Here is a 20,105-nt window from a genome sequence, read left to right as displayed (position 1 = left end):
GCCCAGGATCACACAGAAATTATTTGTCAAAAGCTGCTCTGAAACCCAGCTTCTCCTTGCTCTGGGACAGTTCTCTGTTCACCAAACCCTGCTGCCTCTCTCCTAATTTCATAGCACATTTCAAAATTAAATGGGGGGGGGGGAATAATAACTAGTAATTCTGTTATGGACCTTGTTTCTTTCCTTCTATGACTCTACTGCTTTTCTTTGCTAGTGATGGTGGGACTGATGCTAATGGCAGTTATGTTCTATGTCTGCCACTGTGCCTCTATAGTCCTGAATTCCAAAGGGGACCATCTTCCCAATTGCTTGGTATAACTAGCCCTATTTCCTAGCTCCTTAAAGCATATCCTTGGTACTTAGCCTAGGAATAATTTTTAACTATTTTAATTGAACAATTCATGTAAGCTCTGTGCCTCAGCTTCTTCATTTGTAAAATAAAATAATTGGACTAAATAGCTTCCGATATTCTTTCCTGCATTAGATCTATGATTGCTTAAAATAAGTGCTTTTATAATTTAAAGGTCTCTGGGTCTCGTCAACTCCATTTACCTCATAATTGTACTGCCTTCACCTTGAGGCAGACCTGACTCAGACCAGGCACAGTCATTAAGCCACTAAAAAGTGGCTTTAAGCAAAACCAGACCCTTAGTAAATTAAATATAGAATTTCACACTGCCTGAGACTAGACCTCATGACTAAAGATTTGTAATTAGGCTTTTAATATAAACAGAACCCTAAGTAAATAACTACATTTGACTCAATTACACATTCAACCTTGCTCAATTTTTTAACTAGCTAAATTCTCCCTAGGAAAATTAATTCCTAGAAATTATATACTTTGAGAAGCAAATAAACTTTCTGAGATCATTAGTGAGTAAAAAACAACCTTACTTTTAGCAAAACCCAACTGGAGTACAATAAACAACTCCATGGCCTGAAAACATTGATGTAAGCCTTTATAAATTGAAATTCAAATGGGGTTTTGTCATTTGGGGTAACAGAATATGGCAAAAATAACATTTAACTAACAGTCTAAAAACTTGGATTTGAGTCTCTAGCACTAAATAGACATTTAATTTCAGACAATTAATTCAAATTATAAAAGCATAAACCCTCAAAATAACAGAGTTGCTAAGGACAACGAAAATCATGTAATTTCGCACATATCTAAACAAGAATCCTAGTCTCCACCTGAATGCCTTTAATGAGCAGGAATCCACTCCCTCCTGAAGCAGTCTTTCTCACCCTTAGAGAGCTCTAATTTGGGGAAAATTTTTCCTCAACTTGACATTTAAATCAGCCTCTCTGCAACTTTTCCCATTCCCAATTGTATCCTCTATGTTCAAGCAGAAGAAATCTAATAGTACTTCAACATGCTTTCACTTCAAACATTTAAAGAGAATCAGCATAGTCTCACTAAATCTGGTAAGGTCCAAACTAAACATCCCTACTTCTACCAGACAATCACTGTATGGCATTTTCTTGACTCCTCTCAACATACTTACCATCATTTTCCAGAAGCACTTCTAGTTTGTTATTTTCCTTTCCAAAATGTGGCACCTAAAATCAAATAGAATACTTCAGATGTTGTCCAACAAGATTATAAGTGGGTATTCAGGAGTGATATAAAATATCAGGCAGAGATATGCTGGAGCCAGCTCAAACTAGCTTATGGGAACCAATTTTTATATCTTCAGTGTGAGAACCTCAGAAATTGGCAAATGCTACAAATCAGGACAGGATTTATTGTTTTGGGCTGTCTAAACTTAAGAAAGTGATGGAGAAATATTCACAATAATGACAATTCAACTTAAAAGTGTATCATATAAAGATTTTTCCCCCAAAGAACTGGTTGTTCAATATTTTTCATATTAGAATAGTGCTGGTACATAATGCTTAATAAATGTTTATTGACTGACTCTTGGGCTAATATCTTCTAAAACTATTGACTAAGTCATATCTATAAGACCTTCTACAGAGAAAGAAGTCTTGAAAAAAGTAAGATTCTAGCTGAGTCTTAAAAGAAAGTGGGAAATTAGGAGGCAAAGTTGAGAGAGAGCACAGCAAAAGCAGAGGCAAAAAATGGAGTGTCCTATGGGAAGATAACAAATTGGCTAGTGTAATTGAATCATGAAATACAATAGAAAAATTGGCTATAAGAGGATTGAAAATTTAGGAAGGATCCAGAGTATAAAGGTCTTTAAAAGCCATATAAAGGATATTAGATTTGATCCTAGATATAAAACAATGGTCATTATTCATACTCTTTTAAATGATTATGGCTTGATACAATCAGCAGAATGCCATATGCAAAGAGAAGCATCTAGAGGACCTTCACTATGAATAGAGAATTCCTCTTTCATTTGAACTATGCATTGAAGATTCTCCATGATTAGTAGGCAACACCTTTGATATGCCTATATCTCCCTAATTTATATTTTGATTGATATAAATATTTAGAACAATATCAAGCAATTATCTCTATTGTTGTATCTCAAGGAATATTGTATAATTTTAAAACATGTTACATGGCACTTAGTAGTTCAGTGTATAGAGTACCCAGTCTGAAATCAGGAATACTCATCTTCCTGAGTTCAAATCTGGCTAAAGAGTTTTACTAGCTGTAAGAGACTTGAACAAGTCATTTAATTCTGTTTATCTCAGTTTCCTCATCTATGAAATGAGCTGGAGAAGGAAATGGCAAGGCACTCCAGTATTTCTGCCAACAAAATCCCAAATGGGGCCAGAAAGTGTTGGACACTACTAAAACCAATGAACCACAAAATAATGTACGTAACCACTTTTTATTTATTATAAAGATATTTTATTTTACCAATTACATGTAATAACAGATTTCCAAATCTGTTTTCCAAATACAATACAAAATAAGTTTTCCAAAGTTACATGAACCAAATTGTTTCCTTCCTTCCCATCCCTGCCCTCTCCCAGAGCTGGTAAGCAATTTGATCTGGGTTATACTATTATATCATCATGCATAACCACTTTAAATAGGGGCAACTAGGTGGTTCAGTGAATTGTGAGAGAGGTTTTGAGATGGGAGGTCCTGGGTTCAAATCTAGCCTCAGATACTTCCTAGCTGTATGGCCTTAGGCAAGTTACTTAATCTCAGTTGCCAGCTCTTACCATTCTTCCTTAGAATCAACTTATAGGATTGAAGCTGTAAGTATGGAATTTTGAGGGGAGAGAATGTTGAACCAAAGGAGGAAAAGATAGTTGTTGGCAGTTGGAACCATCAGAGAAAGCTGGGAAATTCCAGGAGGACAGGTTTGGGGGCTGAGAGGAGAGAGAAGGCAGAAAAACCTCTTCAGGAATATCTTTGGGGATTTCAAAGATAGTTCCTTCATTGACTTCTTTCTCATCATCCTCCAATTGCCTGAGAAATAGCAATGGATGATGTTTGAGAGATTGTTCTGGTAGATGTAGGAAGATTTGCCCTGATTGGTCACATTGTATAGTTGCCCTGATTTTACACAAAAAATCTCACCCCAAAAGGTTCGAGGGACATTCAGGAATTAAGAGAAAAGTGTGGTCTATGGTGAGAGGACCTAGCTTTACCATCCTTGATTTCAATTTTGGAACCCTCTGTGTTTGCCCAGTTGCCCCTTTCACTTGGAAAGAACCTACGATGGTGCTGTTCTCTGGTGATAATTTGAGGACAGAATGAGTGGCACCAGTGTCAATAAAAGTATGGTAAATTTCTTTCCCTACATTAATCATTACTTGTGATTCATTATTCTCTGTCTCTTGATTTACTTGTATCATTGGAGCTTCTATCTCTATATATCTCATGTCCCATTCCTGTTGTAAAGTGGCTGTTTGTTCTGACTTTGGACCCTCAAATTGCAATGCATTTTGATCTTGCAATGCATTTGCTTCCCCTATGTTGTTGTTTCTGTATGGCATTGTCATGTTGTTATCTTGACTGTTCCCCTGGCTTGGCTGTATTATGTTCTGGATTGATTCATTGTTTTGTGTAACTGAGCTGTTAGTAGGCATGATTCTGTGTTGTATTGGCTTTTTTGTTGCCCATGGGTAAGGTAGAGATTTGTATGCTTCCCTGGACATGCTTTGCTTAGGTATGGCAAATTTAGATTCAGGAAAAGCTTGCATTAGAGGAAATCCTATGTCCACATTGGGAATGTACTATTGCATTTAAATTCCATCTCAATGGGGCTATAAAATTATGTGTGATACATCTGCAAAATTGAAAAAAGTTGGGAATTATGGAGGAAACATGTTATGATGTGTATTCATTCATAGGCAACAGAACTTTTGTATTGCTGCTGAACTGTGTCTATTCCTACTGTGTTTTCCTTGTTTCCCTCTTCTTATTTATTTCCTTTTTCCCTTCTTTCTGCATGATCTTGCTTTGATTCCTCTATTTGGTTATCCCTTAAGCATTTAGAGTTTTCTTCAGGTGGAGGCATTCCTGAAGTAACATAAGCTTGTAAGTTTGGAAGGGTTTGAATCAAGGTTTTTCTCAGGGAATTTTTAGGTTTAAATTCTTTTACTGTTGAATTTTAGTTTGAATATCCTGTTATGTCAATGTAATTCTTTTCTCTGTTAACCTTTTCATGTGCCAATTCTCTTTGACGTATGCTTCTTTTGTTGTTGTTGTTTAGTTGGGCTTTGAGGTGACAGAACTTCACTATATGCCCCAGCTTGCCACAAAAGAAACACTTCCTGTTATTATTAAAGTTATTGCTAGTCTGTCTGGGTTGTTGGTACTGAAGTCTGGTTTTATATGCCTGTAGGGTTGCCAGGTTTTTTATCTCCTCTATTTCTTTTTGTTTGATGGGAGATTTGGCTTCTTTTAATTGCTCCTTTAAATTTTTTATGATGTCATCTTTTTCTCTAATGGATTCTTTGGATTCTTTGGCTTCCTGATTTCCCAAGTGAATATACACAGCTGTTTTATATAGATCTTCCAAATTTAATGACTCCCACCCCCAGACAATGTAGATTGAAGTATGAACTAATTGGTAAGGAACTGCCCTTAATAAACTGCCTCCTTATGTGCTGCATGTTAGGTTCATTTAGGTCCTGGAACCCCAAGATCATTTCCCCAGCTTCCACAAGCCTATCTAAATATGTTGAGAGGTGTTCATTTATCTTCTGCCTTAATTTTTCAAACTTTCCCCAGCAATCAGAGCATTTAGCAAAAAACTGCATTGATTCTACAAAATATATTTCTGGGTGTTCTGTAGTTGTGTGTTTCTTTTCAGGCTTCAAGTGGGCCATGTGGAACCAAGAATCTCTTCCTTCCACTTTTATACTTGTAGGGGTACTGAGCAAAATTTGATAGGGTCCTTGCCATCTGGGGTCTGTTACTGATTTTCTTGTGAAGTTTTTTTATGTCTCCTGGTTTCAAATTATGCAAGCTGTAATCCAGGGGAACCCTCTGTTGTATCAGGCTGAGTTCATGCAGTTCTATGAGCCTTTGTTGCAGGGCCTGGTTATATTTATGCAGTTCACAATCTGCCCCCAACATCGAGATGTATGCGGTTTTGTGAGCTCTCCCCTGCCAAACAGGTCAGCCACATAGCATTTCAAATGGGGAAAGATGTAAGTCCCCACTAGGTTTACTTCTCAGAAACCATAACACTATTGGCAAAGCATCTGTCCATTTTAGATGAGTTTTTGTGCAGACTTTGCCGATAATGTTATTGTGTCAATATAAAATGTAAATAATATATTTAAAAACTATTTACATTATAGACATATATAAATATATATGTCTATAATGTAAATAGTTACAAGCCCCATAAGATCTTAACCACCTAAGAAGATCAAGTGATTTTCTTGTCTGGTTAACATCAAAATGCAGGACTAATGCTTCTGTAAAATGTATCATATTGTGAATAATGTAAATTTTATAAATACCTGTAACATAGGTTGGAAAAGTAGAGTAGAATTGCAAATAGTCCCTAACCATGTAGATACTGTAGCATACTAACAATTTAGAGAATAATTAGGACATGAGATACAGGGAAAGTGCAGATAGGGCTAGGGAAGTTCAAAACTTTAGTGATATAATGCAGGGAAAGGATAAGAATAAAATACATAATGGTATTTGGAAAGATAACTAAAAATACTAACAGATTCACAATATAAAAAACTAACACTGCATTTAAAACATAGGTTGCTTAAAACATAACTTGATAACAGCTGGGAATAATAAGATGGTTATATTTCGTTACTTGGTAGTCTTAAACATACATTCATAGTAGAAACAAGTTAAAATTCTACTAAAATCATAGACATGTTAAATAATAACATAGAAGAGTTTAAGAATAGGAAATTTGTTACAGTGTAAACTTTGATTTTCTTTGTTTAGGGAAAAACTTTTCTTGTTACAAAATTGTTTTACACCCTGGAAATATTGTTATAAAAATTGCAAACCTCATTCCTCAACCAACCTCTCTAAAACCTGTCTTATAATAGGAAGAGATAGATGATTAGTATAGTGATAAGACAAGATAAGGATTTATTATTTTGGAAGGAGGGGGAACATAAGATAGAAATAGGAAAGAATGATCCATAAATTAAGTGGGAATTTTGGAAAAAGTCCTACCTCACAAAACCAGGATACTGTAAGGATGGAATTTTGAGGAGAGAAAATGTTGAACCAAAAGAGAAGACAGTTGTTGGCAGTTGGAACCAGTAGGGAATGCTGGGAAATTCCAAGAGGACAAGGATCTTGGGTTTGGGGACTGGGAGGAGAGAGGAGGCAGAAAAACCAGCTCTGATCTGACCAAAGCCCTTCCCAGGAATCTTTCCCTTGGAGATTGAAATCCTGATTCCCAGTTCACAGACATTGAGACATTGCTCATCCTTCAATTGAGACTATATCAACCTATCAACTGAGATTTTGGACTTCACTGGGAGCAAATCTCTCAGACTCCCTCATTCTTTACCCAATCTTTCAGAAAGACCCTTTTTGAGAAAACTATAATTATAGAAGATTAGAAATAAGAATAGCAGGGGAAGGTGGAGAGAAGTTTAGTGGTTGGAACTGTCTTGGTTCCACCCTAAGTGAAGGACCCCAAAGGGTAATTGGAGAGGGCACCCCCAATCCCTCTGCCCCTCACCCATTTCCACAATACCCTGATTGTTAATAATAAAATTCAACTAGCAGCCAGATATCATTCTTGAGAGCCTGGGAGACAACAAGGGAGAGGTAAACCACAGCTTGGTCTGGCTGACTCCATCTTTGAGCCAGACCACCCGCTGTGCAGTCAGTCAGCATTGGGGGAGGCTTATGTGAACCTAGATCTTATTCAAGACCTGATTGGGGCACCACTTACCTCCTCTTGTAGGCAAGCTTTCCCCTCAACTCTTGAGGGTCTGCACGTTCATCTAGATCGCCCTATTTTGGGGTAATACTCCCTTAAAGTCTCCTCAGTAATTTTTGGCCCCAGGGGTGTGGAGTGGAGAGTTACCACAATGACTACTCTCTCTCTCACTTCTACCATCTCCATCTTTGTCATTTATTACAAAGCCAAAACAGAAAGTAAGGAATAAAAAAAAAAATGTAGCATATACTGATAAAGAAGAACCTTTAAGGCAGCATTTTTTTCTACTAACCCAAATTCCTCTTTTTTAAAGGAAACAATAAATAAGTCCAATGAAATCATGTGTTCTCTGAACTTTTAGTCAATTGACAAACTTAAAATTATAAGTTCTACTTTAGAATACTATTTGGGAAAGCTCGCCTCTTCTCTTCTCAAAACTTCTTCAAAGATATCCTTGGTTTTGTAGACATGGGAAAATTGTCATTCAACTCCAGATGCTGATATTTTTAGGCTGTTTATGATTTTTTTTTCAAGTATCTGGAATCAATACCTAATTGAAGTTTTAAGAACTTAATATATGACTCCCTTCTTTTAGATATTTTGGAAGTCAATCCCTCAAAGCTTTAAAAATTATGTTAGCTCTCTCATGGACCTACTCTGTGTATACATAGTCTAATCTTAATGCTATTCTCATATTTTTAATCATTTCCTCAAAAAGCACTTTGAAGATGTTGATGTTATCATCCAAATATTGGAGATTCAGTGTCATTAACCAAGAAACAAAGTTGTTGTAGAAACTTTTACAGATATTTTCCATTTTTAATATATTTATTATCTTTCCTATTTCATCTTTAAATATCCTCAGGATTATCTGGCTTACTATTATTGATATTCTCATAAAGTTTTGCCTTTTTCATCTTCTTGCCTTTAAGGTTTCTTAAGGACCCTTAGGATTAATTTCCTTAGTTCAGCCTTGCACCAAATTTTCTTAAAACTTGTTTTTATTTCCACTGCTTCCTACTATTCTGTGAGGGAATGTTGCTTCCACTGTCCTACATTTTGCAAAAGGGTTTGTATTCCAACACTTGGCTGCCCTATCTCTCCATTTGGCAAGGAGACAAAACATTTGCTAGCCAATGCAATTTTTAGGTTATTTTAGTTTCCTTCTTGTGATGGTTTATTTACATTGTTTAAATTTCTCTTGGGAAATAATGATTATCTGTGTCAAAGTTTGTTTTTTTATTCCCCCCTCCTTTTTTAGCATCAATAAGGTATTTAACTAGGCATAATATCTATTTTATATTATTCTGATTGTTTTGATTTTTATGTTTTCTAACAAGGGGTAAAAAGGGGTTTTGGTTGGGTGAATATTAAAAGGTTTGGCCACCAGGGAATTTAATAATTATCAATCCCCAATTAAAAAATAACCTCAAGTCAAAATTACTTTTGTAGAAGTTTATTTACAAATGAAAAGAGGAAGAGAAAATAAGAAAATCAGAGAGAGGAAAGGATAGGATAAGTAATTAACACACTAAGTAATTTCCTCTAGCCCCCTTGTTTAACCCAGTCAGATCTAATTAGTCCTCAATCAAAGGAGGCTCAGCCTTGATCTCAAGTCCAGAGAGCCAGAGGGCCCTGGATGTGAATGAAGCAAAAGCTTCAGTCACAGAGTCTCTTTTGAAAAAACAGTTCCTTTAGAGAAGTCCAGGAAGATTTAATCTTTACACTCACTATGTGTAATTCCAAGGGACAGATTAACAGCAGTCTCACTTAGTCCAAGGTCTCAGCCAGCAGTTGGTGCTCCTCCAGGTCCTAGTCACCCACCACAAGAAGAAGTGAGCAGCCAAGAGCCAAAAAGGGGTCGAGCCCCAGAAGTTCTTTCAATATTTCCAGGCCATTTCTTTTGTCACTTCCTATGCCTCCCTTCCAGTTTACATATCCAATCACAACAGATGCTTTTCTTAGGACTGCTTAGGGGACAGTCAGTCAATTCTGATTCATCACCCATTCTTGCACACCTAAGTCACAGACCTCCCCACTTGAGAGTTAAGTGGAGTTGTTTATTCTTTTGGTGATTAGATTTGAGAATGGGCAAGGTAGATTTAATCTCATTATCACAGGAGTAAGGACATTGACTATACACAGGCACCTGACTCAGAAATTACCATTTACAAATTATAGGTTCAAATATGTTCACAGCAAAATTATCTTTAAATTAACAAAAATGAAATAATTTAAATAGTTGTATGTTTATATGATAGTTTATTATAATATCATTAAAATAAATGAGTATTAGGCCTACAAAGAATTCTGTATATAAATAAAAAATATTTATGAAATATTAACAAGTAAAAAAAGCATCATATGATGAGTAAAATATATATCAACTAAGACCATGTAAAAGCAAAACTGAATGGGAATGAATAAGCCATCAAAGAATGCTGATGGCAAACCAGAGGGAGAGACTAAAAAGTTAAGATTTTTTTATGCATTGAAATTAAATTCTTAAATTGAAATAATTATTAGTCAAGTTTATTTGATGAGGAAAGAGAAGAAGGAAAAGAAAAAGAGGGAATAGGGAAAGGGAAAGGAGAGAAGGGCAAATGGGGGAAGGAAGGAACAAATGAATGAATAAACAAAGGAAAGAAGGGAGGAAAGGAGGGAGAGTGGAAGGAAGGAAGAAGGAAGGAAAGGAGGAAGAAAAAAGGGAGGTGGGAAGGAGGGGAAAAGAGAAGGGAAGGAGTAAAAGTATTGAAGTACTTTTAAAAAGAAACAAAGGGGGGGGGGCAGCTGGGTAGCTCAGTGGAGTGAGAGTCAGGCCTAGAGATAGGAGGTCCTAGGTTCAAACCCGGCCTCAGCCACTTCCCAGCTGTGTGACCCTGGGCAAGTCACTTGACCCCCATTGCCCACCCTTACCAATCTTCCACCTATGAGACAGTACACCGAAGTACAAGGGTTTAAAAAAAAAATTAAAAAAAAAAAAAAAGAAAGAAACAAAGGGAAGACCAAAGAGAATTATAGATCAAGAGGACAACTCTGAAAGTAGCTTGTTGAATTTTTTATATATTTAAAAAGAAAAGTATGGTATACATAATAGACATTTGCAATTTCATGTATAATCCTCTTTTTGGAGGGATCAAATTAGAAAATGGAGTAGAAAAAAGTAGTACAGACTAGCTTCCTCTCAATAAGCACTCCAAAAAATGCCTAGAAAAACATCAGACTGGGTGGTCTTGACCAGAAAATCCAAACAAAAATCAAAATGAGTCATTTTTCAAGACCATTTTGGCATAGAGCAACAGACAGGTCTATGGATACCAGGGACTCAGTCTAATCAGAAAGAACTAAACAGAGTTTTAGCACTGCAAAACTAAATGGGACAAGAGACTGTGCACTAGGGCAAGAAAAGATTATGATCACAAGAAATGCCTGATACAGGTCAGGTGCCAATTGGCAACTATTGTTTTTGCCCCAGATCTGAGTCCCAATCTAGCAGGGACTGAGAAGGGAAACTGTAACTAAGGGAAACTGTGGCATATCAAGGCAAAGAGTTGCCCTGGGTCAGACTCAACATACTGGGCAGAGTCAAAGAGAACAGTAGGAAGGTAACAGCTATATGTCTCTAAAGCTAGAATGGGGTCTCAGAACCTGCCCTGTACCTGATCTGAAGGTGAATAACCAGGCAAAAAGAGAAAACTAGAAACCTCACAGCTAACTTCAAAAAATTGCGTTGTATTATATGTAAACTTGAAGATAAATGTGGTTGAACAAACAAAATAAAAATTTATAATAGACCTCCTAATATTAAGTTGCCCATGAGATTAAACATTAGGAGTCATCAACTCATGAAAACAAGAATAGTTATAGATTTAGCATAAAATATCACTTCAATTTTTACCCAAGTTTGAGACCCTATCCAAATCTGAATTTGCTAAAAGACACATGCCAACTTTAAATAAGATGCAAGTGCACCCAGATATAATGTGCTTTCTAGTTCTTCATCTAGCTTGAGTATAAAGCTTGTGATCTTTAATATACATTTACATTTCAAAATAGTAAAACTATTAACTTTTTATTCATCTTTAGTATGTTATGAGGGTAGACTAAGGCTAAAATGTGATAAAGGCAAAGCACTTTGTAAACTTTAAAGTGTCTCTAAGTAGAATGGCATGAGATTCATAGGTCTTTATCACATAATCTACTTACTCTTATGTAATAGATTAACTCTCTCCTGAATTTTCAACAGCCTCCTTAATTGGACTCCAGGCTTCAAGCCTTTCCCTTAGAATTCCTCACTTAGGCAGCTGTAAAAAATAATCTTCCTAAAGTACAGGTCTAACCATGTTATTCTCCTGTTCATCAACCTTCAGTGGCTCCCTGTTGCTTCTAATATAACATTAAAACCCCATAGGTAGTAATTTAAAGTCAGCTAGTTCCAGTCTATGCAGGCTCCAGCTTACATATCTGGGCTTATCGCACATCATTCTTCTTCATTCTCTCTATGTTGTAACCAAACTGTCCTACTTACTATTCTATAGATTTAATATTCTATTTCCTGTCATTCTACCTTTACACAAGTCCTTACCTATACCTGGAATACATCTCCTTCTTATCTGAACCCAGTAAAATAGCTACTTTCTTCAAGGTTCAGCTCCTAAACGACCTCCTACAGGAAAACCCTAGATTTTGTTGTAAAGTATTGTGTGTTCAGGGAAGACTAGTACTTCTGGTCTGAGGGCTTGCCAAGCCTTTTTCAGGCTTTCCTCCTTTGATGTCTATCTGCCACTGAACTCACATCCTATGTCTCTAAGAAGCTGTAGCATCTCTAGCAGACATGCTCTGGTTAACCCTCTTGGCAGGCAGGCTAAACCAGGTAGAAGGGAACCAAAAAGCCTCAAACCCACTGATGAGTCCAAGGAGTGTCTACCCCAGGAATGTGAAGACTTTCCCTGGCAGAAGGGGCAGATAAGAACAATTGGTTCCAATGGCCATGAAGACAGCAGTGAAATAAAATCCTTCCTCCAAAGATTGTTTGGGAAAGGCCTAGATGGATGGGAGATGAGAAACACCCACCTAGGGACCTCCCCAGGACCACAAAGCATAAAACCCTTGGGCTTTTGAAACCAAATCTATTTTGTTCATTTGGGGAAAGGGAAAGGGTAGGAAGAGTTTTTAAAACTACAAATCTAAGCTCCACCCAACTTCTACACACCTCACAAGAGGTACTCTTCCTTCAGCTCTGCCTATCCACTCCCTGCTCTTACTTAAATCCAAAAGCTATCTATCTACTAATCTAACTACTCAAATTGTCTTTAAGAAAGATAAGGATAAGGAGCCTGGGGTTGGCTTCCTAGGCTACCCAGAGTCCCAGGTGACAAACCCTTGGAATTACCTTAGGCAAATGGATCTCTAACTAGTTTATCTCAGACAGGTTGTTCTCTCTGTATTCCAGGGAAAAAGCAGTCTACTCCAAGGCAAATTCTCCAACTCAGGAATCCCTAAATCTTTTCACAAGATTAGGTTTTCCCAGGGGAATACAAGAGCAAAAATCCTCCTTCCAGCTCAGTGGAAAACTAGCTCAGGAGTCACAGTTAAAACCAGTCAAATCCTGAGATCCTCCTCTCCTTTCAGAATTTTCTCCCAGGGTTTGTATCTAAATTCTCCTCCTTTCCTCTTAAAGACAATCTATGAGTTTCTCCCTATCCCTTACTTATCATTAAAGCAGAAGCAGGTGTTGTGGAGTATTTAGAGCTTAGTTAAACATCAGAGAAGCCAAGGTCATCCACTGAATCTTAAGTCATTACCAGTTGTCTTGACTTTTGTCTTGCTAATGGACTTCAATGGCTCTGGGAGAGTGAGGCCTATGACTGTGTAACTCTGCCTCACTTAAATCCAATTTATGCTAAAGTCAAAAGACATCACTAATGATGTCATTTTGGCCCTCCATGAGTACAAAGAGCAACAACCAAGGTTTTAGTATTCTCTCCTTCCTCAAATAATAATATACGTATTGATTTGTGTAAAACTTCTCTCCTCCCCATAGAACAAGAACTGCTTTAGGTTAAGGGCTATTTTCCATTTTGTCTTTGTAAGCCCAGAACCTAACCAAATATTATATGCATAGGAGGCACTTGGATTGAAATTGGAAATGACTTGCCAAAGGTCACAATATTATGATGATGTCAGGGCACTTTCTATTATAGGCTATTTCCTATTATAATCAGAGTCATCACATAAAATATATATGCACTGTCTCCAATATATGTTTAGCAATTTCTTGTTCTCTTTATTTGCAAGAAATGCTAAAGTAATAACTATAGCTTCTTTCTCTGTATTTTCCACATATAATATGAATAATTTACTAACAGCCTAATTCCACTTGAGGAGGAATGGAAACCTTCCATTATTTTTTAAATTGTGGAAAACAAGAAGGAAAAGATTAAATTGTTTACATGTAAAAAAATCAATGCTAGAGCTAGAACCCAGTGTTTGATTTGTATTAAGATCACATTTCCCCTCTTATTTCCAGCTGCATTTTGCAGGAATGGATATTGACTTTCACTATTGTTTCTAATCATAGGATTTTGATCTGGAAAGGATCTTAGAGGTCATCTAGTCCAACTCCCTTAATTTATAGAGGAGGAAGCTTAGATCTGGCAATGCTTTAAATATCACAGGACCTTAGGAGCTTAGTGAGGGCACATTATTTCAAATAAAGTAACATAGGATAACTAAGTGACAAAAAAAAGATTCTTAACATGTGTGAGATTCACTGTCCCTCAGATTATCACACTACCAATGAGAAAGAGCATAAATGTGGCCAAGGAACAACTGTACTCTGGGAACCTACATAAAAAAGCACATGCCAGAAACTCATGTGGTCAAGGCATACATGTGGATACTGCATGCATGACACTAGATGTCACAAATGACTAGAACAACTCACAACTTTTGCAAATATCCTCTCAACGGTTGGCAACCTTTTTGGCCCTGAGAGCCACAAACGCCTGTGGAAGGAGGAGGATGGAGGCCGAAGGCACTGGAATATGGGGCGGGGGCTGAAGGGCCCCCTGGGGCACATCCTGGGGCTCTGCCCAGACTGGCCTGTCGGGAGGTGGAGCCAGATATGGCTCAAGAGCCATAGGTTGCTGACCCCTGCTCTAGTTAATACTGCTCTGTTGTTGTTTAAATGAAATGCTTTGTTACCATCTTCTGTACCTTATCTCTGCAGGACATCTTATTGGTAGTCTTCCCTCCCATCTGCTAAGGTGCTATAGGATGGAAATACTGGGAGGCATTTCTTTACTAGGACAAACTAATAACTTGAATCATCACTGATGCCTGACTATGGACGGAAAGGGGGGGGCGGAAAGTCACTTTCAGGGAAGATAGATGGAGCTCAGAAAAATGGAAAAGACGGAAGATAGGACAACCTAAATCAGTCAAGCAGTGTCCTTGCAGTTATGTTCCATCTGGTCACCCACTCAGGTTTGAAACCTGCCTCTGCCCCCACCACTCCACCTTTCATGATGACTAGTTGATTGCCAAACACTGTGACTGTGTGGGGCAAAGATAATGACATACTTTGGTGCCAAATGGAACTGGTTTGGTGAGATTGCCCCATCAGAGATGTTTACCCTTCCTCCATAATTCTAAACAGCAGAAGAAGTAGTTCTGTTAACTCCTCTCCTTCCACCATCCCTATTGTCTAAACAGGAAAATAATCACTATCCTAGCAGCCAGAAAACTTTAAGTACTGGGTGCTATTCCAAAACACTCAGCATTTTTTCATCTTTTTTTAACTATGCTTTCTTCCATGAATAGACTAAAACAAACCAACAAAAACTTAGTAAGCTAAACTTGGTTTGTGTAGTGTTTTTTAGGCAATGGAAGTGAGAGAAAATGAGCCTGGAATAAGTGCAAGTTTCTAGTTTCCCCTCCCTCCCATTAGAAAGCATAGTAGCACCAGGTGAATAAAGAACCCTGCTTGGAAGTTACAAACCTAGTGGAACTGCCTGTGACTGTTCTCTCTAAATCAGCCCAAGGCTATCGTAGGAGAAATAAAAGCACAGACAGATTTATAGCCTGAAGCTATCATTCCCTAAACTAGTGCTATTAGTGATCCAGTAGCTCAAGACAAAGGAGTGAAGGAACAAGAGGGGTTCATTGCATGGACTCTTAAGGGCTCCTCTATCTCCATTACTTATGTTGCTTTATACACTTCCATAGAACTATACAGGCATACTTCATTCTAATGTGCTTTGTTTTATTGCACTTTGCAGATGCTTTTTTTTTTTTTTACAAATTGGCAACCCTGTGTCAAGCAGGTCTATCAGCACAATTTTTCCAACACCATATACTCATATCATGTCTCTGTGCCATATTTTGGTAATTCTCACAATATTTCAAACTTCTTCATTGTTATTATATCTGTTATGTTGATCTATCATCAGTGATCTTACTATTATAATTGTTTTGGTGCAAATATGACATGGTGCATATAACATGGAGAACTTAATCAGTAAAATGTTATGTGTTTTCTGACTGCTCCACTGACCAGGCATTCCTCACCCCTCTTCTTCTCTTCAGGCCTACCTGTTCCCTGAAACACAGCAATACTGACGTCTGAAGATCACCTGGCAAGACAAGCTGAATTGCCAAGTACTTAAATTCTACTGCAGAGAGTACAACTCTGATGACTGGCCACATTGTCTAAATGCCAAATGTACATTTGCCTAAAAAACAGGGAGAACTCAACAAGAAAAGTACTCACACAGAGGTTAGAAGAAACAATACAAGGACACTCTAAAGGTTTCTTTGAAGAACTTTAGTATTGATTGTGAGACTTGGGAGACACTGGCACAGGACTATCCAGCATGGCGTAACCACCTCAAAGAAGGCACTTTGCTTTATGAATGAAACAGAATTGCAGTAGCTCAAAGAAATGGGAAATGTGCAAATTTAGCAACATTTCTACTTCAAACATGTTCCAGGCCTGTTGAAGAGCTTTCCAAGCCTGTATTGGACTGATCAGCTATAGTCTGACACTGACCTCCGTATCACAGTACTTAGGACAACAACCAAATCCAGGCAGAACATTGCAAAACTATTCAGGCTTCTCCTTTCTCATCACTCAAAAAACCAGATCCACTCTTAGTTCTTTGGTTTGGGGTAGGTACTTAGTTCTCATTTTAAACTTCTCTAAAAAGATAATTGAAGTTTTCTCATTTCCATTTTAGAGACACCAGACAAAAAGCCCAATAGTCAAGTTATTCCCAGTTTGTGACTTGAAATTATTCAACCTAAAAGAGGTATGATTGATTTGACAAATACCCAGGACTAGAAGATGTTCTTAACTATCTCTAAGAGATCCCAGTTTGTATGTCTACATACTGTGAACTGTGATTCAGACTTTCTTTGTCTAGCATCAGCAAAGTCAACATCGTTGACGTCATTGACTGGTGACGTGTCTCTTGGAGGTAACTTGGGACTTGGACTGCCTCTCAGGTGAGCGAGTAGCTGGCTTTCCTTTCCTGGAGTTTGGAGACAGAGTAGTCCTCTAACCCTCTTTTGCAATTCGTAAAGAGACAAAGATTCACCTTTCCTTCCAGGTTTTCTCTAGACCCCCTCCCTCCCCCTGCCGCTTTAGTTTTTACAGATGGCTCATCCAATGGCAAGGCTGCAATAGTCATTAATAATGATTCCTATATACAGCAGACTTCAGAGAAATCAGCACAACGCACAGAGATAATGGCAGTAATATTTGTTTTTCAAAAGCTAACCAAGGTACCTTTTAATTTGTATTCAGATTCCCAGTACGTGGTTAAACTCTTTCCCAATATAGAGACGGCAACGCTATCTGTCTCTAACAGTTCTATCTTCCCCCTTTTGCAAAAACTTCAAAATCTGATTCAAGCTCGCACTTCTTCCTTTTTTATAGGATACGTCAGAGCTCATTCCTCCTTACCAGGGCCTATCCATGGAGGAAATCAACTGGCTGATTCATTAACCAGAACTATTTTTTCAGCTTTAGAAGACGCTCAGGCAAGCCATGCCATACACCACCAAAATGCTGCTTCTCTTAGACACCAGTTCCACATTACAAGGGAAGCAGCTAGAACCATTGTACGGAATTGCTCTCATTGCCCTATACACCTTCCCTCCCCTAGTTATGCAGTCAACCCTAGGGGATTAAAGCCAAACCACCTCTGGCAAATGGATGTAACTCACATTCCTTCTTTTGGTCGATTATCTTTTGTTCATGTTACTATAGATACATATTCTCACATTATTATAGCCTCAGCCTGCACTGGAGAAGCCTTCAAAGATGTCTCACAACATTTATTTACCTGTTTCTCTTACCTAGGTATGCCAAAAGCAATAAAAACTGATAACGGACCAGTATACGTGTCAAAAGCCTTCAAAAAGTTTTGTGCTACCTTTAACATTTCACATTCTACAGGAATTCCTTACAATCCACAAGGACAAGCCATAATTGAATGAGCTCATCACACTTTAAAAATCCAAGTTAAAAAACTACAAGATGGAGATTTTCCACATGCATCTCCCTACCAGATCCTGACTCATGCTATGTTTGTGATTATCTACATGAATCTTAATAATAATGATCTTTCTCCCATGGACAGGCATTTGAACCCTAATAATTCTTTCCCCAAGCCGCTTGTTAAATGGAAGGATGTTCTATCAGGCATATGGAAGGGCCCTGACCCCCTACTCACCTCAGGACGAGGTTTTGCTTGTGTTTTTCCACAGGATTCTGACTCCCCAATTTGGATTCCGGACAGACTGATTCGGCCACGTCTCGCAAAAAACGACCCTACCCCAGTCGTTGACCTCCCCCCACCAAGAGGATGATTGACAGCTTAGTCAAGCCCCACGTTGGGCACCATTCATATAGGGGACCAGCCTCTACATGCAAAATGAGGGTTCTGAGTGGTGTTTACGGCGTCGGATTGATAAGACAGGAAAAAGAGAATGAGAACAACCAGACTAGTGGTTAGCCATGCTGTTCCGAATTCTGCGGGCATGGAAGTTTATTATATATCTTTCTCAAGTAAAAAGAAGTCACAGTTGGTAAGGGGCAATAAATCACATATAATCCATTGAAGTCTAAAGAATACAGATGCAAAGACAAATGGTCAAATTCCAAACCCCAATTCAGCAGGGTATAATTCCGGGAGAGGAAATATCCTATGGAGATGCTCATCAATTGAAATCTGCATTCAGACTAAAGACTCAGGTTTTAATCTGAATATGGAATCAGCGTTTGTTTAAGATTTAGGCTTCTTCAATTATCAAGGGAGGAAATTATCAATTCAATAGAAGCTGGTCTGCCACTTCAAAGCTCTCCAATAAGAATTGTAAAAAAGGTGGGGATCAAAGACTGAGTCAAAAGAGGAGCCTCAGATTTTTATCTTAGATGGCCCATTCAGTCTGCATCCTGACATGCAATGCAGAAAAATCATACACACAGTTTTACTTGCCAATGATTTTGTAATGGGATCCAGATAAAATATCTGTTACAGACTCTGTTTCTCTAAATGACTCCTAATAGCCTTCTTGGAGGGATCAAGTTGATTTTGGATTAACCTACCTGCTGGTACCAGAGCCTTTTTGGGGCTCAGGTGACCAGGACCAAACACAAAGACTGCCTCAGCCTGGATTGGTCACGTAGGGAATCCAGATAACAGGCCCTAAATTTGATCCTATTTCTCCAAAGGTTCCCACAAGTAGTTTCGGAGAGGCCTTCCCTTCTTGGAGGAGGCCATGTAGGTGGAACCCTGGGTCTTCCCATCGAGGGTTAACAAGCCCTGCTAGGCCAAGCAAGCACATCAGAGAAATATTTAGTGTGATAGAGTAGACATCTTTCTCTACCCTCCTTTTGTATTTCTCTACTTTCACTCTTTCCACCCCTTTGTAAATAAAAGCTATTACAAGTCATTTTGACTTGAGCTATAATATAAAATCAGCAACCACAATATTAATTTAGAATTCTCATACATTTTAGTCAAACCCCTAAATTTAATTCCTTACAATACATACATACCTCCATGGGGAGATATACTTAAAGACTCAAATGAAACATCATCTTTCTCCAAATCCACCAAAACTGACTAGGCCAGTGATGGCAAATCTTTTGGAGACAGAGTGCTTGGTCCTACCCCTACCCCATCCCCCTGACTGAATGCCATGCCCCTCCCCCCTACTGAGTGCCAGGCACTCCCTGCCCTTTCCGTACCCCACACAAGAGAGGGAGAAAGCACTTCCATTGGGCTATTGGGAGGAGGAGTGGGTGAAGTGAGAAATGTTCTCGGAGTGTTGAGAGGGGGAAGGGAGTGCACTGCTCCCTTCCAACTCTGCCACCTATGAGCACCCCTGTGTGCTCCCATTGAGCTACTGGGCAGAGGGGTGGGTGATATGAAAAAATGTTAGGTGTGGTGGAGAGGGGGAGTGGAGCAACTCTGCCCAAGTCCCTCTGCTTTTCTAGAACATCTCTGGGGATGTTCCCACAGAGAGTGCTCTGTGTGCCTTCTTTGACATTGATACGATAGGTTTGCCATCACTGGACTAGGCTTTGGCAATAAATCGATCTGCAGGTGTATATTACATCTTTATTTGAATTGAAAGACATCTAAATACATTCATAGTAAGCATATGATTTATTAATATTATGTAATAATTGTGCATAAATATTTTTCAGTGTATATCTATATAACACCATTTCTGACCTTTATGCCTTTAGAGTGGCTACTATTTTGGGGTTCT

General features: G+C 38.3%; 1 protein-coding gene across 1 annotated transcript in view; it reads left to right on the top strand.

The window, feature by feature from the left end:
• LOC123233391 (putative speedy protein-like protein 3) overlaps nt 1-17,328 on the top strand; it is a 96,117-nt gene extending 78,789 nt beyond the window's left edge. Inside the window, exon 6 of the mRNA XM_044659505.1 lies at nt 17,260-17,328. Within this exon, the coding sequence (XP_044515440.1) occupies nt 17,260-17,328 (69 nt within the window). The remainder of the gene's footprint in view (nt 1-17,259) is intronic.
• Nucleotides 17,329-20,105: the final 2,777 nt, after the last annotated feature.

This window comes from Gracilinanus agilis, chromosome 2 (assembly GCF_016433145.1).
Source record: "Gracilinanus agilis isolate LMUSP501 chromosome 2, AgileGrace, whole genome shotgun sequence".
In the NCBI taxonomy this organism is placed as follows: Eukaryota; Metazoa; Chordata; class Mammalia; order Didelphimorphia; family Didelphidae; genus Gracilinanus; species Gracilinanus agilis.
The sequence above is the reverse complement of the archived record's forward strand: the minus strand, read 5'-3'. Positions and strand labels throughout refer to the sequence as shown.